Source organism: Protobothrops mucrosquamatus, unplaced genomic scaffold, assembly GCF_001527695.2.
Source record: "Protobothrops mucrosquamatus isolate PMUCROS unplaced genomic scaffold, P.Mucros_1.0 scaffold_128, whole genome shotgun sequence".
Classification (NCBI taxonomy): domain Eukaryota; kingdom Metazoa; phylum Chordata; class Lepidosauria; order Squamata; family Viperidae; genus Protobothrops; species Protobothrops mucrosquamatus.
In genome coordinates, this window is record NW_015386204.1 from 1,351,331 (window position 1) to 1,376,238 (window position 24,908).

At 37.7% G+C, this 24,908-nt stretch overlaps 1 protein-coding gene across 1 annotated transcript; it reads left to right on the forward strand.

Annotated features, from left to right (window-relative positions):
* The first annotated feature begins 6,210 nt into the window (after positions 1–6,210).
* Positions 6,211–22,497, forward strand: NPS (neuropeptide S). Its single transcript, XM_015817520.1, has 3 exons — positions 6,211–6,347; positions 16,519–16,600; positions 22,288–22,497. The coding sequence occupies exons 1-3, from the start codon at positions 6,211–6,213 to the stop codon at positions 22,495–22,497; spliced, it is 429 nt and encodes a 142-aa protein (XP_015673006.1).
* Positions 22,498–24,908: the final 2,411 nt, after the last annotated feature.

A 24,908-nucleotide genomic window follows, 5' to 3' on the forward strand; every position in this document is an offset into this window, starting at 1 on the left:
AATAATGTTCCTGGTGTTTTGAGAGGTTTTCAAAAATCAAGTTTCTTAGCGTGTGAAACATTTCTGTTAGTTCAATTAAAAAAAGTAAGGTGGCTATAAGGGGACTTTGAAAAGATCCACCTTATGTGCCAATTGCACCATTTCCTCGACCAGGAGGCCTTGCTCATGATCTTTCATGCCTTAATCATTTCCTATTTGGGATTATTGCAATGCACTTTATATGGAGCTGCCCATAAAAACCATTCAGAAGCTGCAACTGGCGCAGAATGCAGAAGAATGCTTAGCTTAATGCTATACCTCTATTGTGCAAGCAACTCCATGTTTCCTCACAGGTGCAATCCAAGATGGTTATCATTTCTAAAACCCTATGTGGCACAGGATCTGTAGAGAAGGAACGGCAGAACCTGAGGGCAGAGTTAAAAGAGAAGAAGCCTAGAATTCCTATGTAGCCACAAGCAAAGTAATTCCAAGCTCCCTTCAATTCGGTAAACCCTTATCTTACTCCAAGCTGGTGCTAAGCTAACTGTTAGTTGAGAAGATTCCCATGCATAGGCTTGATTAGTAATAAATCAGTTTAATTGGACCTCCATGTGTGTGCCTGATCTTTTCTACCTGACATGAGCTGGTTATTTGAAGAACAATCTTCCCCTAAGAATATTTGCCCATTCTCACTACATCAGATAGGGACCAGTTCTCTTTCTTGAAATCCTGCCATCTAGTGCCATCTCAGAAACCTCCCACTGATGATTCAGCAGGTCCCCATCCTTTTAGCCTTTCAGAAGGTCATAAAGACCTTTTTATCAAGGCACTAGATTGGATAAAGTAGGCTAGTAAGAATGGAATGAGGGTAATTGGAGCTTGCTGTAGGGCAATGATTAAGGGGAAGAGTTTTTATTTTTTTAATATTTTATGGTTACAGTATGTTTTACAGTTGCTGGTTTTACAGCTGTTGTGAACTGCCGGGACTTGGGTGGACATACAAACTTTTAAATAAATATGTCAGTTTTATCATACTGGGTTGTTGATTTCTTCAAAATCAGTGGAAGAATATCATACTGCTTTTGAGTGTTTGCAGTGATTTATTTTGCTCAATTAGCAAAAATATATTAAAAGAAATATACAGTACAGTGTGTAATTGTGCACCCCCAAAATCTGAAATAATTCATTTGGTTCCATGTGAAAACAAAAGTTTACTGTGGTTATAGAAAGGTAGAACTTGTTGTCCGTGTACGATGTGCCAGCAGGACTAATACTAACTAAATATGGAAACAAATATTTTTAACCCATATAGTGGTGCCATCTTCCTGATCAGTTTTGATGTCCAAAATATAGTTCTGCATATGTAAGTTAGTTTTTCTGAGCTTCTTTGCTAGGCAAGATAAAATGTTCACAAACAGTTGTCTTCATACGGCTTTAATTTATGAAATCATTTGTTGTACGTCTAATCTCTCCAAGCTTAAATAGGTGATTTACAAGTGATTGCATTCAAGATGTTTGCAGAAAAAAATAAATACAATTTGGTATGGATAAGTTAGAACAAACTAATAAATTGTCAAGCAATACCTTTATCTTTGCTGACAAAACACTTCTGAGCACATTAGTATGTTCTTGTCTAAATTTGTTTCTGAAATGGTTACGATATTTCATATTGGTTCTATCTCATTCATATTATCTTGCATAATAAATCTCATAATGATGTTCTCTTCTCCAACAGTTAGATTCAAAGATTTGTCACTGCAGCATAAAGGATGTAGCTTTATCACTATGCCATAATGCTAAACTGGCAATGTTTTTACATGTTGGGTTTCCAGGTAGATATGTTGAACATAATCAGATCAGCCCCTTAAAAAAATTAAATCTGCAGTTTGTAGGTATATGAAAATAAAGAGGTGAAAGTCAGTGGCAAAACTGCCCTCATTCACTGGTCACAGAATATTGATTGACAAAGTAGAATAATCCCAGTTAAGTTTCTTATCAGTTACAATATAGGAGGCCATAGGCATCAATGTGCCCATTCACGAGGCTTCCAGATCCTCCTAACTCTATTTAATTATCTGGATTCGATACAGGTCTTTTATGTCTTATTCCAATAGTTAGGCTTTATCTTGTTCTTCTCCTGATGGCACGACAGCTGCTCTTCCTGAGTATCTTCTGTAGTTCTGGAAGAATGGAGTCTTCCATTTTCAGCTGAATGAAATACTGATAGAAGAGAATATTTGTTCTGAAGAAAATTTGTTCTCAGCTGAACTGAAGGCCTGGGAGTCACACACAAGACCTTTATCGGGCTCTTCTCCCACAGGACTCTAAACTTTTTAAAAACAGAAACTGCAAATCGAATTACCTGGCTCTAGTACAGTGATAGCGAACCTTTTAGAGACCGAGTGCCCAAACTGCAACCCAAAACCCACTTATGCATCATCGGGTGCCAGGTGGGTGTGGCACATTGGGTGGGTGTGGCACGTTGGGTGGGTGTAGCCAGTTGGGTGGGCATGGCCCATTGGGTGGGTGTGGCTCATTGGGTGGGCGTGGCTGTGGTGGTAACGGCAGACTGGGTGGGACTAAAAAGTTCAATCAATCAATTCCAACTTTGCAAGATCTTTTTTTCCCCGCGGGAAGTTGAAATTGACTGATTGATTGAACTTTTTTTTTTTTTGCACACGGCGGCGGAGGCCTAAAGCGAAAAGATTTTATAAAACCCAGCTGAAGGCCTAGGACTGGGGCGACGGCGCGCGTGCCCACAGAGAGGGCTCTGAGTGCCACCTCTGGCACCCGTGCCATAGGTTCGCCACGACTGCTCTAGTATCATCGTTATTTCCATGATTGCCTCTTTTCTTCCAAAAATAAAATGTGATATACAAGGACCCAAAATGTTGCCTGAACTAGTTCCTTCTTATTCAAAAAACCAAAAAAATAAAATAAAGCTAGTCCAATTGTGAAGTCCTAGAGACTAAAGAAAAGTTGTTGGGAATAATTTTGCCTACTAGCAAGTGGGTGTTCTTTCCCACAGACCACTCCAGTTATGGCAAATATTTTGTAAGAAGATCCAGAACAGGTTTCCAAAATACCAAATCTGTCCCCAAATTTCTCTCCTGAGTTAGAATATATACCTTATTCTAATAAGCCAATATCATTTCCTTCACAGCTTCTCTCCTAACATTCACTTTCAAAAATTTTACTTTCAGCTAACTACTTTCAAATACTCTATAAGTCTCCAGTATATTTATTGTGAGCTGCCGTCAAATAAATGACCAAATATATTTATTCTGTTCAGATGAATATCAGTGTTAAAAGTAAGCTTAGACCTTTGGCAGGGAAACTGATGCTCAAATAATATTGTTGAACTAGAATGCATAAATTATTTTTGTGAAATGCTGCTTGCCTATTCTCTTAGAAATTTCTTGTAGGACATTTTTCAGGTTCAGTTTCCCTGTAATCATAACACCTATTTATTTACAAGTATGAGAGGTTTCTCTGGGCAGCCATATAAGAAAATTAATTAAAAATGTTAATGCAAGCCACCGGGATATAAACTGACAGCAAACTGCACTCTTCACCAGCACTGATGATGTTACCTAGTTTGGGTAATGAAACGTCTTCAAGAAAACAAGCAAGCTCAGAGAGCACCAGGGACCCTTCATGTCAACCCTGAGCTAGAAATATTCTCCTTTATTAACGAAGGACAATCTTTAGACAACCACTAAGTTGGTAACATGGCAGAAGTGGCCATGGTAGCTTTCTTTCCTCTTTGTCCCACCCACCCTCAATTGTTGCAGCTGGGCAGGGGTTGCCCTAAGCCAGTGGTTCTCAACCTATGGGTCGCGACCCCATTTGGGGTCGATCGATCATTTCATGGGGGTCGCCAAGCAAGGCTGTCCACCATTTTTTTTGTCCGCCATTTTTTTTGTCCATTTTTTCCCCCTTTTCCGGCGGGTGCCTTACCTCCCTTGGGCTGGGCCAGCTAGTGGTCAGCCTGCTCCGTCTCTGCCGCTTGCCAGCTAAGCCTCGGCCGGCGCAGGGGGCGGAACCACGCATGCGCGGCGCTCCCGGGCAGGGAAAGTCCTCGACTTACGACCAGTTGGGTAGTCCTCGACTTACGACCGGTTTAGTCCTCGACTTACGACCGGTTTAGTCCTTGACTTACGACCGGTTTAGTCCTCGACTTACGACCGGTTTAGTCCTCCACTTACGACCGGTTGGGGGTCGCGGCATTAAAAAGGTTGAGAACCACTGCCCTAAGCTCTGATATCATTCACAAGACATCTGAAAGGTTTACCTTGGAGGCCAGAAAGGGCCACTTTCGCTCTTTTGCAAAAGTTGTTGCAATTTCCTTAATTACCAGAGCTAGATTTCTCTACCCTTTATATCAGCATTAAGCCGAACAGAATTAACTGAAAAAATGGGAAAGAGAGGTCTTCACAAAACAAGCCATGCTAATGTTGGGAGTTAGTCTTCTTTTTGAAATTACGTCTCTTTACAAAATGATAACATTCCATCGCCCTAGGAAACTGTGAAGGAGAAATTAAGTCTCCTCCGTCCCTTTTGTATATGATATTCTTGGCTGAATCTTTTGATAGGAGAAGATCCATGGCATCTGCTCAGACAAAAGGCATGTCAGGCTGGCCACTGAATTGTATGACAGCAACATTAGCTTCCTTCTTCACAAGGACCTTTATGCTGGCAGTGATAGTCATCAAATAATGATCTAGTGCTGACATTTCCAAGGACAGTAAAGCTCTAGGCTGTCACTCATCAATTTAACAAAGGGTAAAATCTGATAACTGACAAGTAGAAATGTGTAAATTTTTTTGCTACTTGCTTTTTACCCTCTACTTTCTCAGGCTCTGCTTTTTGGCTTTATGTTTCCAGCTTGAATGCTGCATAGGAAGGCCAATAAAGGGTCTGATTTGTATCCTTTCAGCACATTTTTTTAAAAAAAGGATGCCTTCCACCATGAAACTTAAAAGCCCACTTAAAATTCCTCAAAGCCTTTCTGCAGCTGTTCCTGCAGGCATAAGGGTGGAGAGGCAGAAAAAAAAGTTGTGTTATACTGGGGAGGGATCACAATCAAACCTGGGATCAAAAATCCATAGGACATAAAGAACAGAATAAAATCGGACTGGACAAGCTATGGAGCAAAAAAAGATGCCAGTGAGAGAAAAATGTAGTTAATAATACTGCAAGAAAATAACAACAACAACAACAACAACAACAACAACAACAACAACAACAATAATAATAATAATAATAATAATAATAATAATAATAATAATAATAATAATAATAATAATAATAATAATAATAATACGATATCTGTAATACCATCAAACATCCACATCTGCCTATCCCAGGTCCTGGGTAAGGACTCGATAGGTAGACAAAATGCCAAATCCAGTCTGAACATCTGGCTGACTGTGCGATGATCCAGATAATAATAATAACAACAACAATGATAACAACAATGATAACAATGATGATGATGATGATGATGATGATATCATCATCATCATCATCATCATCATCATCATCATCTCTTCCTCCTCCCCTTCCTCCTTTCACAATAAGAGTTGTGGCCAGAATGTCATGCCTGACATTTCCTTTTGCAAAGAATCAAATACTCTTTGAAAGCCATGGGATTATATAACAGGAAATGAATCATAACTGGATCACCTAGATTAAGAAGTGCAGAGCTCTGCTTAGCAAAGGAAAATATTTATTGTGATCAGATGAGTATCAGTAGTAGAACTGACCCAGGGCTGTTGATTAAAAGGGACCTAATAGCTGAAAAATTAACAATTTCTAAAAGTGATTAGAAAAGAAAGTATGTGAATCCAGCGTCATTTTAAAGGCACCGAGTGATGTTTGAGAAAGAGGGCTGTCCCCTTGTCTCTCAGAACTCTAAACTCGCTGGAGGCTGCTATCTTCTCATGAGGAACAAGCACTTGGAGCATCTGTGGGTAATCTGAAGTTCTCAGGCACCCAATAGGCTCAATGTTTAAAAACAGCAAGAAGCACCATCTTTCAGTAGGAAATTCCACCCTGAATCTCGTCCCAGCATCCGTTTTTGAATTTGGGTTGAAATTTATTTATTTATTTGCTTCCTGGGCATCAGCTTCTAGAAAGAAACAATTGAAAAGCCAGTCTACTTCATTCCATTGTGATCATCAGCTTTGCCTTTCATGGTGGAATGAAACTCAGCACAGCCAGTTCGGTATGCCCAGCTCGCCACCACCAAATCGCCTTTGCCAGCTGACCACTGCAAAGTCATCACAGGACAACTTAACATACCCAATTTGCCATGGGGACAGCTTGCTATGGACAGCTGGAGAGAGAGATGGGCAGGCAGGAAGGTGAGTGGGTGGGCAGAGTGCAGAGTACAGAGTGGTGGTGGTAGCTGGGGGCTTCCTATTTTCACTCATCCCCTGCTATTACTACTGCTGCCGCAGGCCATTCAGCAATGGTGGCAGTGTTCAGGCAATGGATCTCTTTTCGGCACAATGACAGCAACAGCAGCAGCAGGGTGTGTGAAAATGGGATGTGCCCAGCCTCCATCGTCTCCCCACCAACTGCCCCACCCACCGCTGCCACTACCAAATGGCATGAACACTGCTGATGCTGCAGAACAGCCTGCAGTGGTGGCAGAGGATGTGTGTGTGAAAATGGCCATTGCCACCATCACTCTGCACTCTGCCCACCCACTTGCCCGCCTGGTTCTCACTCCAGTTGCCCATGGCAAGTTCTCCTCGAGGTCAATTGGCGTTGAATTGTTCTGTGATGACTTGGAAGCGGTGAGTTGGCAGAGGTGACTTGGAAGTTTGACAATAGTTGGCAATATATAACTGGAATGTTGGAATTTTGTAAACAAAAGAAGCTTTGTTCAAATCATGTTGAAACTTTGCTAGACCTCAGTTTGAATTTTGAGATTATTTGCAACATTCTGAGACCAGGATTTTTGGCTTTGTTATGCTTTCTTAGAAAATAAATTCTTATTATGTATCAGAGGAGCTAAACCAGATAACTGGTGGTTCCTTCAGAAATCTTTTAATGTGTTTGTTGGCTTGTTTATTTTTGTGAAACTGCAAGAGATGTGTCAATGAAGATTTTTGTTAGACATTCAGATATTAGTCATTTTGTTAATCCAACAATTGATATAATTGGCAATTTCTGCTCAGAGACAGAAGGCAGAATTGACAGAATTAAGCAAAGTAACTTGCACTGTCTTCCCACGGTCTCCCTGTATATTTGAATTATAATGGGATGAATTATAATGGGTAAATAGAGATTTTAAAAGTACATAGTCACATATTAAGAACTGCATTTTATAAATAGAAAATGGTGGCTGTGACACAGCAAGCAATATCTTTTGCATCTGCTTAGACCAAATCCTAAAAATAACTGTAAAGATCATGTATCTTCTAATTCAGCAGATGCTTTGGTTAAAACTATTGTGATGTGTGACAAAGAAGACAGTCAGGATCCTTCTGCATCTACTATATTGCCTTTATTATAATAGATTTGGAATTTATTATATTTCATGCTTTTTAAAAAAAATGATGTAATGTAAGGCTGGCATTAAGACCACTACCATGTTTCTTCTAGAATAGGGTATTCCTAAACATAATAAGATACCTCTGGGACAGAAGTAAAAGCTGAAACATCATAAATAAATGCTTAGATAGTAGTGATAGAAATAGATATGGAGGGAGAATACTGAACCAGAAAAAGTTCAGGAGCAAGAATTACTAAATTCTCTCTCTCGGTTTGCAACCCAGAGAAGATATCGATCCCATTAATAAACCTGGAAGTGTAAAAGAGAATGTAGTCATGTTGAGACTCTAGAAAGAGTGCAGAGAAGAGCAACAAAGATGATTAGAGGACCGGAGGCTAAAACATATAAGGAACGGTTGCTGGAATTGGGTATGTCTAGTTTAATGAAGAAAAGGACGAGGGGGGACATGATAGTAGTGTTCCAATATCTCAGGGGCTGCCACAAAGAAGAGGGAGTCAAGCTATTCTCCAAAGCGCCTGAAGGCAGGACAAGAAGCAATGGGTGGAAACTAATCAAGAAGAGAAGCAACCTAGAACTAAGGAGAAACTTCCTGACAGTTAGAACAATTAACCAGTGGAACAACCTGCCTCCAGAAGTGGTGAATGCTCCAACTGGAAGTTTTTAAAAAGAGACTGGACAGCCATTTGTCCGAAATGGTATAGGGTTTCCTGCCTGAGCAGGGGGTTGGACTAGATGACATCCAAGGTCCCTCCCAACTTTATTGTTATTGTTATTGTTGTTATCATTATCTTGGCTCAAGATTCTCCATTGTTTATATAATAATATTTTATTATCAAATCCAGATTTTGATGACCTGGTTCTTGCTGTCTTCTTTCTTCCTGTTGTAGAAGTCATATATAACTCGTAAATAAAGAATTTAAGAATGAAGGCATAAATTTCTTATTTTCCATATTCTGGCTCCCTATTTCTAATAGGGAGCTTGATAAGTAGGAGTTTTATCTTATTTCTTGAATTGTACAGTATTGCTCTGTTTTATTTGTATCTTACTTAGATTTCCCAATACCATCAGGTCAGAAACAAAATTGTGACCGTTCAGTGATGGTTTCTTTTCCATCTTGTATTTACCATGATTACCAAATCTAAATAATTTCTTCTATCAGCAAATTCTAGAAAACAAGGAAGTAATGTGGTATTTATTTCTGTACAAGAAAACAAAAATCACAGTAATCTTTATATCAAGGTGCCTAAGTTTTCCAATATAGGGGGACAAAACATTGCATGTTTCTCACTTTAATCCATTGGTGACAAATTTGTTTTGATTTATTGATTTCTTGGGCATGAATGAGTGAGTGATCAGTGAGTGAAAAGAAGGGCATATTGTTTTGATGGTATTTATTGTTTCTGCTCTCGTTGACCTACTAGTGATAGTACCAGGTTATGCTTCAGAAAGAAAAAAAACAAGCATGAAAATTAGACCCAAAACTATATTGTTGGAAATGTTATCAAGTGCATTGCAAGTGTTACAACGCTCTTGAGAATAAAAGTGGTTTGTTTTTTTTTTAAAAAAAAGCAAATTAAAGTGTACCAGAAAATTATTTTGTTCATTTCTTTTGAGATTCACACACACACACACACACACACACACACACACACACACACACACACACACGCGAACAAAGAAACCCTGAATCCAGGGCAAAAATCTTAGCTGACTCATTTCTTTCGATTTCAGAGACCATTGTCAAGCTTCCCCTCCTTGCATAACTCCTCTTAAAAAGAGAGAGAAAGCTGATTAAAGAATAGGGCAACTCTGAATCAGTACTGAAAGAGCTTAACATAAGAATATGCATAACCATCTTAACTCCTCCAGTTCCATGAAATACTGATGCCATCACATTGAAAAGCAAGGGGGGGGGAGGGAGAAGGAGAGGGAGAAAGAGAGAGATGCTGGATGGCCTTATCAAGTATGGATTACTTCAAATATAATTCATCTGCAACACCTTTGATCAGCATTAACAAGGCTCAGATGAAGGGCAAGAAACTTCCTGAATCTACAATTTTTGAATAGAATAGAGCCGGAAGGGACCTTGGAGGTCTTCTAGTCCAGCTCAAGGAGGAGAACCTATACCATCTCAGACAAGTGACTGTCTAGCCTCTTCTTAAAAATCTCCAGTGAAGGAGCACCCATGATTTCTGGAGGCAAGCTGTTCCACTGGTTAATTGTCCTCACTGTCAGGAAATTTCTCCTTAATTCTAGGTTGCTTCTCTCTTTGTTTAGTTTCCAACCACTGTTTCTTGTCCTGCCCTCTGGTGCTTTGGAGAATAACGTGACCCTCTCGTCTTTGTGGCAGCCCCTCAAATACTGCTATCATGTCTCCCCTGTTTCTTCTTTTCTTTAGACTAGCCAAACCCAAGTCCTGCAGCCGTTCTTCATATGTTTTAGTCTCCAGGCCTTTGATCGTCTTAGTTGCTCTTCTCTGAATTTTTTCCAAACTCTCAACATCTTCGGTGACCAAAATTGGCTGCAGTATTGCAGGTGTGGTCTTACTAGGTTTTTATAAAGCAGTAATAATACATTAGAACAATTCAGACATTAGAACAATTCAGACAGTTACTACCATAATTAAACTCTTGGTACTTGTTCAATCAATAGATCACATATAGAGAATACTGTAAAAACATGGATTTCAGTAAAGCAAATAAGAAAACATTCTTTAGATTGACTGCACATAAAAATAGAAGATAGCCTCCAAGGTATCTTTTTTTCTTACATAATGACAGGAATTGTTTTGAACACAGCAATGGGGCAATGGAGGATATCATAATATGTAGTTGAGGTGACTTGCTGTTAAGGCTTCTGTCTGCTCCTTAACTGAGATGTTAATTTTCTGACCAGCAATTATAAGCAAATATCTTTGGAAGGCAATTAGCTTAAACTACTTCAGTGGAACCATGAATCCATGAATAAAGTCTAATAAAATCAGTATAGTTTAAATGGGTACACAGAATGAAAAAGACTGCTTCACCATAAAGCCAAAAAATGAAGGAGACATTAAGAAAATGCAATAATCTCCAATATGATATAGTTTAATAGAGGATTTCCCAATCTGGGGATTTTCAGATATGTTGTTGTTTATCTCCTCCTTCTCCATTTCCACCCTCCCCTTCCCCATTTCTGTGGATTTGACCAAATGGAGAATGATGAATCCCTTCCTTGCTTCAGGGAGATATCTGGATTTATAAGTCTAAAGAAATGTAGAAGTTACATCCAGTGCTGATCATCCTCACATGCTCCATGTAGTGAACCAGGCCCCCCAAACCTAGCAAAGAAATCTCTGCTCAGAAAGCAGCAAGAAAAAATGCTCTGTTTCACCAAATGGGGGGAGGAGTCCAGCCCCTCCCTTCCCTGCCAGGGATTGCAATCTCTGCTCAGGAAACAGCAAGAAAAAAGGAGCATTTCTTTAAAGGGAGAGGGGGAAATCCACCCTTTGCCTTTCAAATTTTGCAGTTTTCCTGCTTCCTGTTTGCGAGCACATCTCCGGGTGATTTTTGTTTTGGCGGGGTGCCGAGTTGGCTCCACCTCCAGTTGCCCGTGGTGACTTGTTCTGCACCTACTTGGCCATACCCACCTGGCACCCCCTAGCCAGCTACACCAACATGATTGAGCCCACTTGGCCATGCCTACCCACTCACACCAAGTCATCCGCCCTGAGTCATCTTCCCCGAATGGGCTGCACCTAACCCTTCGTGTCGACCCAGCCATGCCCACTCACCCACGCCCACCTGGCAGCACTCAGATGGCCACGCCTACCTGATCATGCCCACCTGGCTGCAGTGAGTCATTATAGAGTCACATGTCTTCTTACTAGGTAATGTGAAATGTAACAAGGTAGCACATATATTATATATATCTTTTAATACCAACAAATAAATCGCTAAATGCTAACCAAACACTGAGAGTAATATGCAATAGTTGCACAGGATATCTTAACAGTTGGCCTGTTAAAGAAAGTAAACTGGGTCATATAATCACCTGCTTAATCAGACCAGAAAACACAATTAAAGTAAGGGTATAACAAGCTGGAGAAATGGTAGCGCCTGACTATCAAGAACAATTTTGACAGCAGAGAGCTTAGGAAAACAGTGCTGTCTCTTTCATAAATCTATAGCTCATCACATAGGACATTTGGAGGACAGAATTGTATGCATAAAGGAGTCCTAAATGCTTTACAAATGGGGTCTCCCCACCCTGCAAGGCTAAACCACAGAATCATAAAGAAATGCAGAACTGTGACATTACTTGTCATTGTTCTATCAACTCCTTGTTGGCTAAGGCTGCCTTCTCCCTTACCCTGGGAGGAATTCAGCCTTGATTTGCATAAAAATGGAGCTCAGTAAATGCAGAGCCAATTAAAACTGAACCTCAACTATATCAAAAGAGACTCAAATCGGTACAACTTTCTATTCTATCAGAATCATCCAGTTAATCCACTTATCATATAGGGATGAACTTAGTGTACCTGTTGCTGCTTTCAGTTCTATTCAAATGATGGGATTTTTCTCACTCAATATGGCTTAAACTGCTTGAATATGTAAATAGTCCAAATCCTCCTGACAGCTTGTATGGCTGAAGCTGCTTCTCAGGCTCTATTAGAACTAAGGTAATAAAAAGAGAAGCCATTCTTTATTGCCCCAAATGACATCGAAACAGAAAACATTTATTTACAAATCTTCTGCATGCTTGCTCAGACTAAATTCTAGAGAAATGGCGATTTCAAACATTAACTTCTAAGGTAGTACAATTTCAGAAAGACAGGAGGAAGCAAACTGAAAAAAATGAATCTGTGATTTATGGGCTTGAAGATTATATAGGATAGATTATAGAAAGAAGAATGTCATGATGTAAGACACTGGATGACCAGTTGGCGGCCATGACCAGGGGGGCGTTCTATCAGGTTCGCCTGATTTACCAGTTGCGACCTTTTCTGGACCGGGACGCCCTGCGCACAGTCACTCATGCCCTCGTCACCTCCCGCCTGGACTACTGCAATGCTCTCTACATGGGGCTCCCCTTGAGGAGCACCCGGAGGCTCCAGCTAGTCCAAAATGCGGCCGCGCGGGCGGTGTTGGGNGCCAGACAGTGCCGGCTGGCGACCCCAAGGGGGAGGGCCTTCTCTGTGGGAGCTCCCACCCTCTGGAATGAACTACCCCCAGAGATCAGGGTGATCCCTGATCTCCCTTCCTTCCGCCGCGCCCTTAAGACATGGTTATTCCAGCTTGCGGGACTGGCCTAGGGGAAAATTTTTAGAGGGGGTTTTAAAATGATTTTAAATTTTTTAGACCAATTATTAATATTTGCCTTTTAATTAAGTTTTAATCTGTAGTTTTGATATTTTGTATTTTTATCTGGTTGTTAGCCACCCTGAGTCCGCAAGGAGAAGGGCGGGATATAAATATAAATAAAAAATAAATAAATAAATAAATAAATAAATATACAATAATTGTATATATAACTGTTATGGAGAATATTGGAAACCAAAAATCCTCAGTTTTATTTTCTTGAACTTTTTGTTCTTTCTCCCCCCCCCCTCGTCATTTTATATTATTCTCTATTAGTTTTTAATCTTCTTTTTTAAGATTCAATAAAAATCATATTAAAAAACAAAGAATGAAAGTAGGAAGCAGATGAGTTTATGAATCAGGAACTGAATTACAGAACTCATGCCTAAAGGAGTACACAATATATATTTCTGCCATTGTATGAAACTTATTCATGCTATGGCCATTAAAAAAAACCATACTTTATTATAGTACATCAATGGATATATCTGATCTTGTAGAATATGTGGGAAATCATTGTAAATGCATCATGTCCATTTATGTACTATGACATTTAAGATAATGATTGGAAGAAATGATCCTAAACTGATCATTGTTACAAGTATTATTTTTGATGAACTCTTTGAAAACTCTTCTGAGTTTCTGATTACTTATATCACATACAGTTCTAATATGAAATTTAGCCTTAAATTCACTTTCAGGATGGAACAGATAGTTGAAGTAGGAACAAATTCCAGTTAAGCCTTCAGTATGTATGGAAGCATGATTCCCCTGTGGAGAAATTAGGGAGACTTCTGTTTCTTGTGCTGGTCCATGTCCTCTTTTTCTTCTATTTACATACATAGAGGGAGATTTCACTCAAAATGGGAAAAATAACCTCAGGATATCTTGTTTTGACTATTCCCTCCAGTCTGAACAGAGGAGACAGGGAAGAGCTAGAAGTCTGTTAAGTCTTTTATTAAGAAGTTATCTTTATATAGGCTGTCAAAATGTGGAAAGGACGTGGATGACAGCAAAGAGATTCTGGATCTCCTTGTTGTCATCAAATGATAACACATATTTTTGGGATGGCCCTATGTTTCATGAAAAAACATAGACAAGACAAGAAACAACGGATGGAAACTAATCAAGGAGAGAAGCAACCTAGAATTAAGGAGAAACTTCTTAACAGCGAGAATAATTAAACAGTGGAACAACTTGCCATCAGAGGTTGTAGGTGCTCCATCATTGGAGGTTTTTAAGAAGAAACTAGACAGCCACTTGTCTGAAATGGTATAGGGTCTCCTGTTTGAGCAGAGGATTGGACTAGAAGACCTCCAAGGTCCCTTCCAGCTCTATTCTGATTGATGGGGACGGTAGTGGAAATTCTGACTCTTTTCAAAATGCAGGCACAAATCCAGTGGTGGTATTAAGCCGGTTCGCACCACAGGTAGCTAATTTTTTGTTGCCGAGGCCCAGAATGGACTTCCGTAAGTGGCATCCACACAGAGAACCGGTTGTTCACATATTTGAACCCCACCACTGCACATCTCCACTCTTCAAAAAGTTAATGCTGTAACAACTCGATACTATGGCTATTGTATCTGAGCTGTAAAAACCCAGATGGCCATTAGGTGGCATCAAAGAGGGAGCATTTTCTTTTTCAGTCGGTATGACAATAACAATCACCTAGCATGGTGTGGGTGTGATAAGAACAGCATTCAACGCTTCTCCTGACTTTTTAAAAACATCCCTTTCATTGTTTACAGCAAGAACACCCTTGTGGACTCTTTCAGCATGCGGCAAAAGACTCCAGGGAAAAGATCGCTCCATTTTGTACTCAGGCCCTCCTAAGCCAAGGTCACAGCATTTCCCCCACCCTCTAACTCGGAGGAAGAAACATCCAGCAGAATCCTTACCTTCTTGCTTAGGTCTGAGAGCATTTCCACCTGAGCTGCTAAATACGGTTTGAAAATTCCTTAGCAACCATTTTTAGAGTACATAAATGGCTTTTGTTATAAAGTTTATTAAAAGTTTTTAAAAGAACCTAAAAGTGAACACAAAATAATATGGAATAAAAAGAACAAAGAAAGAGAGAGAGAACAAACTTGCAAAAAGAAAGGATAAAAAGAAATAGAATTTCCAATTTCTTTTGCAGCAAATGCATATATGATTATAAAGTTATCTCTTACTTTGTGATTACAAAAATAGCTCATCTTCTATTATCCATTTTTTTCTAATCATCAAAACCACAAGTCTTAAATATATTTTTTTCTGTTTTATGCAAAAAGTCTATAAGGGTCTTCAGATCAGCCATAAATATTGATATGGTCCTTTATCTTTTTTACTGGAAATTCCATCAACTTCACCAATTGTTCCTTCATTGTTTGTAGTGTCTACCTTTGAGCATATAATAATCTTGCTGCAGTTTCATATATGAAAATAATGTTCCATGATTTTTTTCTAGTTTTTTTTACTTCCAAAAGAAAAGCATCTGATTTCAGCTGAACTTTAATTCTAAAAATCTTCTGAATTAATGAATATATTTGTGACCAATTTTTTTTGCCTTCTTTACAAACATGGTAAAATGTTGTTCACATTTCAAACAAATATTTAAAGTAGCTTTATGCATTCTAAATAATTTCGCTGGTGACTAATACTAACAATACAACATTTTATTAAAAATGTCCTTAAGGTTAGAACATAATGTACATTTTCAATTCTTTCAGCCACATAATTTCCCACTGTTCCAATTGTATATAATAACCAAAATTCTAGCCCATTTTTTCTATATTCTTTCACTTATTTTTCTGTTTCATATTTCAACAAAGTTTATACTTTTAGCAATAACATGCCCATCATTTGTACATAATTCTGTTTCAAATTCAGACTTACATTGTTCAAAACCATAAAATCTTTTATCTACTTTAATTTTTTCTTACAACTGTATATAAGAAAACCACTGGCAAAGCTCTCCCTCTATTGTGAATTTTTTTCTTGGTTTTAGTTTATAATCCCCTTGAGAAAACTCTACATCATAGTAAGTTCATGAACTCCATTCATCCCACCCCATATTGGAAATCTATAGTGTTTTCCTAACAAATAAGTTGGACTCGTATACAACAAAATCTGATGTCAGCTAAATAAAACTCTTAAAATTGCTTGCTCGGCCCATTAAATGAAATAACTAGGAACATTATTTTTTCTCTCAGGAGGTACAGTTTACCCAATAGGTTGAAGTAACTTAACATTTGTGGTATATACAGGCAAGATATTTCAGTTGGAAAGTTACTGGTCAGAGGTGAATGATTTTAAAGGCCTCGTTGTAAGGATGTTGTCAGTTTAATCATTTGGTGACTACACGCTGGTCATGAAGTTGCATCCTTGCCATCTTTCCAGTTAGCAAGAATAAAGGCCAACCTGTGGCTAATTAGTCAGATACAAATGTGATTCACTGACATTTTTGTTCCCAAAGTCTTAGTATAAAATGATTGTTGAGGAAATGACTCGTGATAAAGATAAGGAATGTGGCTATGCAGTTGTGAATTTTTCTTTACACCTGGAAGTATTATAAAACAGAAAAAAAAATCCATGCTCAGGTACATGTATTAGATTTTCATCTTCGGAAAATTAACATTCTGCATGAAGCACTTTGTCTTCTGCAAAGTAAATTAATATGTGTTTTCTTACAGTCTCTTCAGGCTATATGCTGTATTAATTATCTGGCTCTCAACAATGAATATGAACGGCTGCTATCCAATTGTTGCATCTATGGTAAGTAAGAACATTTCCATGGCTATTACTTTTAAAACCATCGTGTTAAGCTATTTTAAATACCAGTATTATCAAATGTGTTAATTTTCTTTATGTAACTCGTAATACATCTTTATAGGTACCTTGCTTTATTAAGCTTTTTTTTTTTTTTGCATTGCTGTAAAAATTGTACTAATTTTGCACTTATCGATTTCCATCAATTTAGATTATAGTCACTTTATCTGTTCTAGTGACTGAAGCATGAAACTGGGAATTAAGATATTTAGTATTATATACTTGCTTTGCTACTATTTGTTTTTTACTTTTTCGGTATGTCTAACTTTTGCAATCCTATTTAAATTTTTAGTCAATACTCTTTCAACAAGACTTTTTCCTATATACGATATGTGTACATTTAAAGCTATAAAATCAAACTATAAAATTAAGTGATTAGGTTCCTATAAAAATGTTGAAATGTTCTAATTTGGGTGGGTTGCAGATAAAATCTCTGCAAAAAAGGAATGGTTACCTACACATATTGAATATATGATGAGTTTTCAAAAATGAAATACTATATAAAGTTATGTTGATGCCAATATAAACAATCAAAATGATACTGGGAATACAGCACATCATTGGGTATTATTTGCTAATCTTGCGAGTCTACATTTGTGGATTTAAACTTCAAATAATAATTAATATAACATTCCTAGTTCTTTCCCAAATGGATTCAAATTATTATATACAGTCATGACTTTCAGAAAATATAAACATTATATTGACTTGTTTTCAATTGTTTAAAATTCATAGATTTATTCAGTATCAAAGCCTTCCTGCTTGCTTCAGATTGACACCAGTATAGCTGGTCTTATAACAGGTTTCAGTAGCAGAGTACCGATTTTCAGTATAATGAAATCTAAATTATGCCATTTGTGCCAATGGTTATAAAAATACATGGGATGTTCCAATCACTACCTCTGCCCCATATCAACGTTTTCTCTCATTTCCTGCCAATTGTCAACAAGAAAATGTATTGATCATTTCTTCATGATGCACCCTGGTTTTCAATGGGTGACACTAGTATATTTCCAGGGACAACCATTGGGTGCCTTGAAAAAAAAAGGTAGTTACAACAATATGATCAAAAGCCTTTTTTACATGAGTTGTGCATGGTGACATAAGGTATACTTAAGTGTGATTTTAATGCAAGAAAATTGGAGATCACGTGCATTAATTTTTCAAATAGTTGCTATTTAGCACAATTCAAATAGTATAACAGCTTTTCATCTGTAATGTAGTTGATAAGGAATAGAGCAACAGTGAGACCAAATCCCTAGAAATTTGTTTATTAGGTCTAGTCCTCATGCAATAGATACAATTTATCTGAAACACAGTGTGTTTCTTTGGATACAGGGTGAAATAAGGAAATTATCCATGAATGAAAAGAAATCATCACTAAAAAGCATAAACATTATTCAGGATGGTCATAAATAATTTGGAACTTCCAATTAGAACAATTTTTTATGATAATTATGTTCTGCTTGTTTCATCATTTCCCATTACTATAAAATTTAATCTAGAATTCCTTGCTGTCTCCGGGCATGTATACTATTATAACAAAATAGTTTCTTTAGGGAGGTTGATCACTCATTTCATACAGAATCTAATTACACATGCAACAAGATTGAATTTTGCATTGCTGTTTTCTGCTAAATATTTTTATCCTTTGAGATGAAGTCATGTTTAAGACATGTCATCACAGAAAAGAAGGCTTATAACTCAAATGTAACAGAAAATGGTTTGTATGTAAAAGTCCCAGATTTAATCCTTGGCATCTCCTGGAGATACAGGGAAAGGCTCCTTTATCTGAAGGCTTAGCTAGAAATTATATTGATTGCTATTTTTATACACATGTTGGAAAAATGTCAATGGCATATTGACATGTACAGTATATGAAAAAATTCAGGATCAGAGCAAAGGATGTTCCTGTAAAAATAAGTGTAAAATAAAAAACAATAATCCAAATCCCAATGGAATATAAGATATACCAAGAGTATTCCTACTTAAATAAATAGGCAAAGAAAACCAATATTGTACAGTCTTCCACTTTCTCTAAATAGAGCTACTACACTATGCCTAAAAAATGTAGCTGATTCATACATGGGGGAGAGGGAGACAGAAAATATTAGTCATTTGATGCCATTTGGTGGCATTTTACAGCCCAGAGATGGTAGCTACGGGTCCAGTCTAAACAATAAAGACAGTATTTCATAAAGGAAGAAACAAGCAATTAGTTGGAGACAATTTTCTCATGCAAAATCCTAGTTGACTAATAATAAAATAGAAAACAGTGTCTAGACACATGGAAATGACAATGCTTAAATGTTATACCGCCGGAGCATTTAGCAGCAACAAAAGTATTTTTCTTGAGAGTTCAAAATGGGACATTTAGAAAACAAACGGAAGGGCAAACTACTGCTAAACATCCAGTCTGTCTGTGTATTTATGCTGATTTTATGATGCTATCTTAAAATCTAATTACTAGGATGAAAGGCTGCATGCTCCCAATTGAATTGGTTTGTGATGGATTTCATCTTCCCAGGTGGGAACTCTTGCAAGCACGCACAATCAGAAATTTCTCATTTCCAGAACGACAGAATTTCCTTTGGGCTAATCGTGGGGAAATGGTTTTAAAATGGGGTCTTCCAAGAATTATTTTGACATAGACCAAATATCTTAACCTAATTTGTTATACTTGAAAAGAAACTCATTTGTTTCATCTTATGGAAATTTATTTACTTATTGAATTCAATTTGGGCAGTTCACAATTTTAGATGATATGAAAGAACATGAGAAGAAGCAACAAATAAGCCCCAAAAAGAACAGAAGAGAAAGAAAAAGGAGCAAGCAAACTCAGCAAACATTTCACTACCTCATATCCAAAAGAGGTGCTCCAGACAGGCTAGCCTAAGACCTAGGAGGACAGCCAGGTTTTTATGGCCCTCCAGAAGGTCAACAGGGCAGGTGTTTCCTGATCCTCATAAATGACATTGTTTAACTGAAGAAACCTGGAATGTACTAATCCTATCAGCTCAGGTCAACCAGGCAGATATCATGGGAAGTAAGTAATCCCTCAAAAAACCCAGGCCCTACACATGTAGGTGTTTATAGGTCATAACCAGCACATGGAATGGCACCCAAAGCAAACTGGCAACCAGTGCAGCAGAAATGTTCCATGAGCATACCAAGGCATTCTCATCACTGCATGCACTGTTGCATTCTGGCCGAATTGAAGCTTCTGGATGGTCTTTAAAAGTTTGAGACATTGCAATAGTAAAATCCTAAGGTTACTAGGACACAAGTGACTGTTTAAGGTTAATTCCAGTTTATAAAAAAGATTGAAAACTGAAATAGAAATGAAAGAAATTTAGAAACATAAAAGAGCATTTATATTTTAATTAATAACATGTACTGGCTATTCACATGAATCCACTAATACAACTTTTACACATCAATTAAATTTTACTTAAACATTTTCTGTTTGGAAGAATTATCCCTCTTTTTTTTTACCAGCATATGAATTCATGATCAAACAACATTCTTTGCAGATATCCTTTGCAGATAAAAATAAAAAAGCATTAAATGCATTTATGACTGTGTTCTTCACATGCACTCCAAAACTTTTAAACTTTTACATTACATATACCACAATTATTTGCATTACTTATCTTCTGCCTGTTAGCAAAATAAGGTGTTTGGCCAAAATGCCTCAGGGAGGAAGAACCTATGAATATGCTATTGGCACAAGGCCCTATACTTTTAAGTTATAAATTCAGAACTATCTTCAGTGCTATGACAGAGTTAAACCTGGCTCTGCCAACTGAGATGGGGCCCTGATGAGGGCATCTGACTTTGAAGATAGTAGATTAGGAGAAGATACCACCTCCACCCCATTTTTGTAATAGTCCCATTTACCTAAACTTATTAATGTTAATGTTTTAATTTTTAATCCTGAAGGTTTTTAAAAATATTTTAATGTTCTTATCATTTTATATTGTGTTTTTATATTGTTGTAAGCTGCCCTGAGCTGCTTGAAAGTGAGATGGGCACCATATAAATGAAATAAGTAAATAAAATAAACACCTCCTAATCTCTAAGCATGATGAGTACAATTACCCCAATTGCTTGCTGCATTAACATTGAAGGTGCTTGGGTTTGTGTCCTGGCCATACCTGTCCATGTGTCCTGTTTTTTACAAAGGATATTCCCTCATTTAATCTTCTGTTTGAAAGTTGCCTGTTCCAACATTTGTTTAAACATCTAGAATGATAAAGAGAAGAAACATAGGCCTGGACCTTGTCTTTCAGGAGGACTTGGGAAATAGGCTCAGATATACCTGATCGTGATCTTCCTCATTTTGAACTTCTAACTAAAGGATGGATGCCAATTGAAAAAAAAAATTTTGTGCATAAGAAGTTGTCATATACAACCAGATGCTCCTCAGACTGCTGGTGACAACAGCAGTCCTGCATCATTATGATCCAAGCTCCATCCTTTTTATACCTGTGTTGTGGTATCTCATGCATGTAACAAAAGCAACAGCACTTGCCTCATCACAATGATGCAGTACTGCTTTTGTCCAAATTTTGACTAGTCTTGGCAAAATTTTGTATGCAAAATATATCTTCTCTTTTATCCTTTTCTTCCCTCGTGGGAAAGGAAATGTAAATACTTCCATCTGTTCGTACAATACTGTATATGTTTCTGAGTTGCATTGGAAATACTCTGGCCAGTTCTTGGGCAACGCTTGACTACAAACAATCTGTTTCCAGGATCTCATTAAACACTCCTTTTTCTTCCTTCTTGCTTGCACTGCATTCTCAGCAGCCCCACTGTAACTACATCCAATGTCTCTATGCCATGCAACATTTGTCCTTAGGAAACTAAAAGGGTGGTACACTCATTTTCCTGGTGCATGATTTCCAGGATTTTCAAAGTCTGAAGAAGAGATTGCAGTTTGCCTGGGTCTCCCTGAAATTGAGAGCCAACCTTCCAGGAAAAATTACTTCTTAGTATCTCTTAGCTTTTTGCCTTCCAAGAAGAAGTCCGAATATGGCAACTGGACACGAAAATAATGGTTGCTTTTCCTTCAAAACTGTTGGGCCTCAAATGAAATAATAAATGTTAGGCAGGTATATGTGTATGTGTGTAAGAAAGGGTGTAAATTACTAGTTTTGAATCACAGGAAGTTGTACAGCATGTACACAAATAATACATATGTCCTGAGCTTTCGGAAATCCCAAAGACAGAATGGAATGACCCACGCAAAAAAGTGCCTGTTCTGTATTCACAAGTTGTGGCTATGTGAAGCTGATGTTCCTAGCAATAGGATTATTGCTAGATTATTACTCACATTCCCCACTCCTGTCCCGCAACTGTTTTCAAGGAAAGCCAAACAACAGAACATAATTTGTTTACAATATTATTATATTACAATCTGCATTATCGGTAGTCTTGCCAGAAAAAACTGTGCTAGCATTGCCAGATATTAAAACTCAACAGTATCCCTGCTCTAGTGATACTGTAATACACATTCATCCATACCTTTTACAACCTAAATAGGTTTATCTATGCCTATGCATGTGAGTATGTCTGTCCTACACATATAAATTGGTAACTTATTTTCTCATCTATTTTTTAATCTTCAGAGGAATAATCCCCTTTGTATGAATTGCCAGCTGCCCAGGAAATCTGATTGCCTCCTCCTCCTGCTGAATGGCTGCCTAGCCAAGATGGATGGATCTGAAGAACTAGCTTTGTTCAGTTCCTTTCTGGAGAATTCTGATATTAAAAGATCCTTTCGAAATGGAGTTGGATCAGGAATTAAAAAAATATCCTTTCGTAGAGCCAAGTCATAAACAGCTGCCTAAAGAAATACTCACAAAGCAGAATCTATAAAGTTAAAATGGATGTGCTTAAAATTGTTTGTGGTGCATGAATGAATCCAATAAAACAAATGTATCAGTTTGTTCATAATGAAAGCAGATGTTTACTTGAAATGGTACTAGCCAAATGAAGCAAATGTGGTCATTCAAAACATTTCTAAGTTAGAATATCATACAATTCTGCATTTATGTAAAAGTGATTTTCAGCTTAATTCCACCTGTCACAAATTTTATCTTTACCTCAAAATCGAGGCCTTCAGGATCTCAAGACGAGATAAAATTTATTTGATCCTCTGATTTCATTTCTACAACAGTCCTATGAAGTTGGTTGTGCTGAACGATAATATAGGGACTTACAGTGAAGTTTATGATTGCCAGGCTGAACATGGTTTTTCCCAATTCTAGTCACACCCTCTAACTCAGGGATGCCAGCCCATGGGCCAGTTGCATCATGCAGAGGCTGTGCCCACCCCAGCTCCGGCAATGCAAAAAAAGTCGTGATATGTTGCGATACATCACGTGATGCAGCGAGTTTGACACCCGTGCTCTAACTGATTTCACATAAATGGATCTATATGGGGTAGAAAATACAAAGTAAAGGAAGTGAGTTTCCAAAAACTAAGTTTACTATAGGAATAAAAGATTGTGGACCATTCAGTTAGAACACTGATACATGTAGTAGATGTGTCCTCAAAAGTATTTCATGCAACTTATGAATTTTAACAAATATGTTAAAATGGTGGTAGAATAGAAATGATTCTGTTTTTTTCTTTAGGTCTTTTTTTTGGCAGTATAAAAAGAGACCTGGTTAGCTGTAAACTTTATAAACATTGTAGATTTTGTCAACAAGGAAAGGTCATCTGCTAAAATATATTATTTGTGTGACTTTTACCTTGTGGCCATTTCCTTAGAGAAATGATACAACAAACACAGCATGGTTGCATAGAGATGTTATGAAAGCATTTATTTGATGTGGCACATTTTGCTACAAAAATATGGAATAATTACAATACTTATTTTAAGTGTAAAAAAATTAAATGTTATTGGTAAAAATATTTGGACACTGAAAAATAACATTTGTTTGTTTGGATTCAGTATAATCAATCAATGTTTTATATGTATAAAGATAATGTATGTGTTTCTGGACATTTTGATGCGGGAGGGTTGTGGCAAAACGAAAAGACAACAGTTTGTACATTTCTGGTACATTTGAAGTCAGTACAGCAGGATAATACAGTTTTCTGTAATTTGACTATTCAGTTTTGACTAGCAACGGCTCTGGAGGTTTACGTTAAGATTAGAAATATATATAAAATATATATTAAAGAATTGTTTTCTAATCTTTCAGTTTGACCAACTAGTGATCTGAGGGAACTGTCCACTGGTAGTTTATATCAGTATCTTCCTCTGTTGGTGCAAATCTGTTGAAAGAAAAATCAGACTGACTGAGATGAGAGTGATTCATTCTGATTTATGGATTCATATTTGCCATTAGAAAGTGCTGCTTTTACCACCCTGGAATTATTTTCTGGCTATATTTAATCCTAATGGGCTACAATTCAAACTCCAAAGGTCAGCTTAACTTTATTTGCCAGTAGTGCTCCTTTTGGGTATGTGTAAAAGTGAGTTAGGCAAATAGGTCTGAGGCGTATATATGAGAGATTGATTCAAAGTTATAAGCGTAATGGTCAGCCTAAGAATAAATAAATAAATCCGCTGTCCAAGTAGCATTTAATCAACACTTGTTAAACAGGAGAGTGCTGATTTTCCCCCAACTTCTTTTAACATCAGAGCACATTTGTTCCATTTTAGGTATGTTCTTCTTGCAAAGCAGCTATTCCAAATGTTCCCTTCTTTTATGGTTTGGGAGCACAGATAGAGAATATTAGCAAATTGCACTCCTTATTTTCCATTTACACCATGACTGAGTTCATATTGGCAGTGAGTACTATTTTGCTGCCCTTTGAAATCTGTGTTGTAGTTCTTTTATAGAGTAGCTCTAGTAAATCTCTCTTCTATAAAGGCATTAGGCGGTCCTGTTTATTTTATAGAAAACATAAAACTCTTCCACTTGGGTTATATTCTACAACTTCATGCTGGGCAGGACCAGAACTTGACAGATCATGAATATGGCAACCAACCTAAGACATCTCTGCACTGCCAAGTTTCCTCATTGTGAGTATGGACCACCCAACATTTCTGGAGGCCAGGATCACAGGAAGTCATCTTCTTCTCACCCTGAGCCAGTGGTGGGATTCAAATATGTGAACAACCGGTTCTCTGTGTGGATGCCGCTTCCGGAGGTCCATTCTGGGCCTGGGCAACGAAAAATTAGCTACTGGTTCTGCCGAAGTGGTGCAAACTGGCTGAATCCCACCACTGCC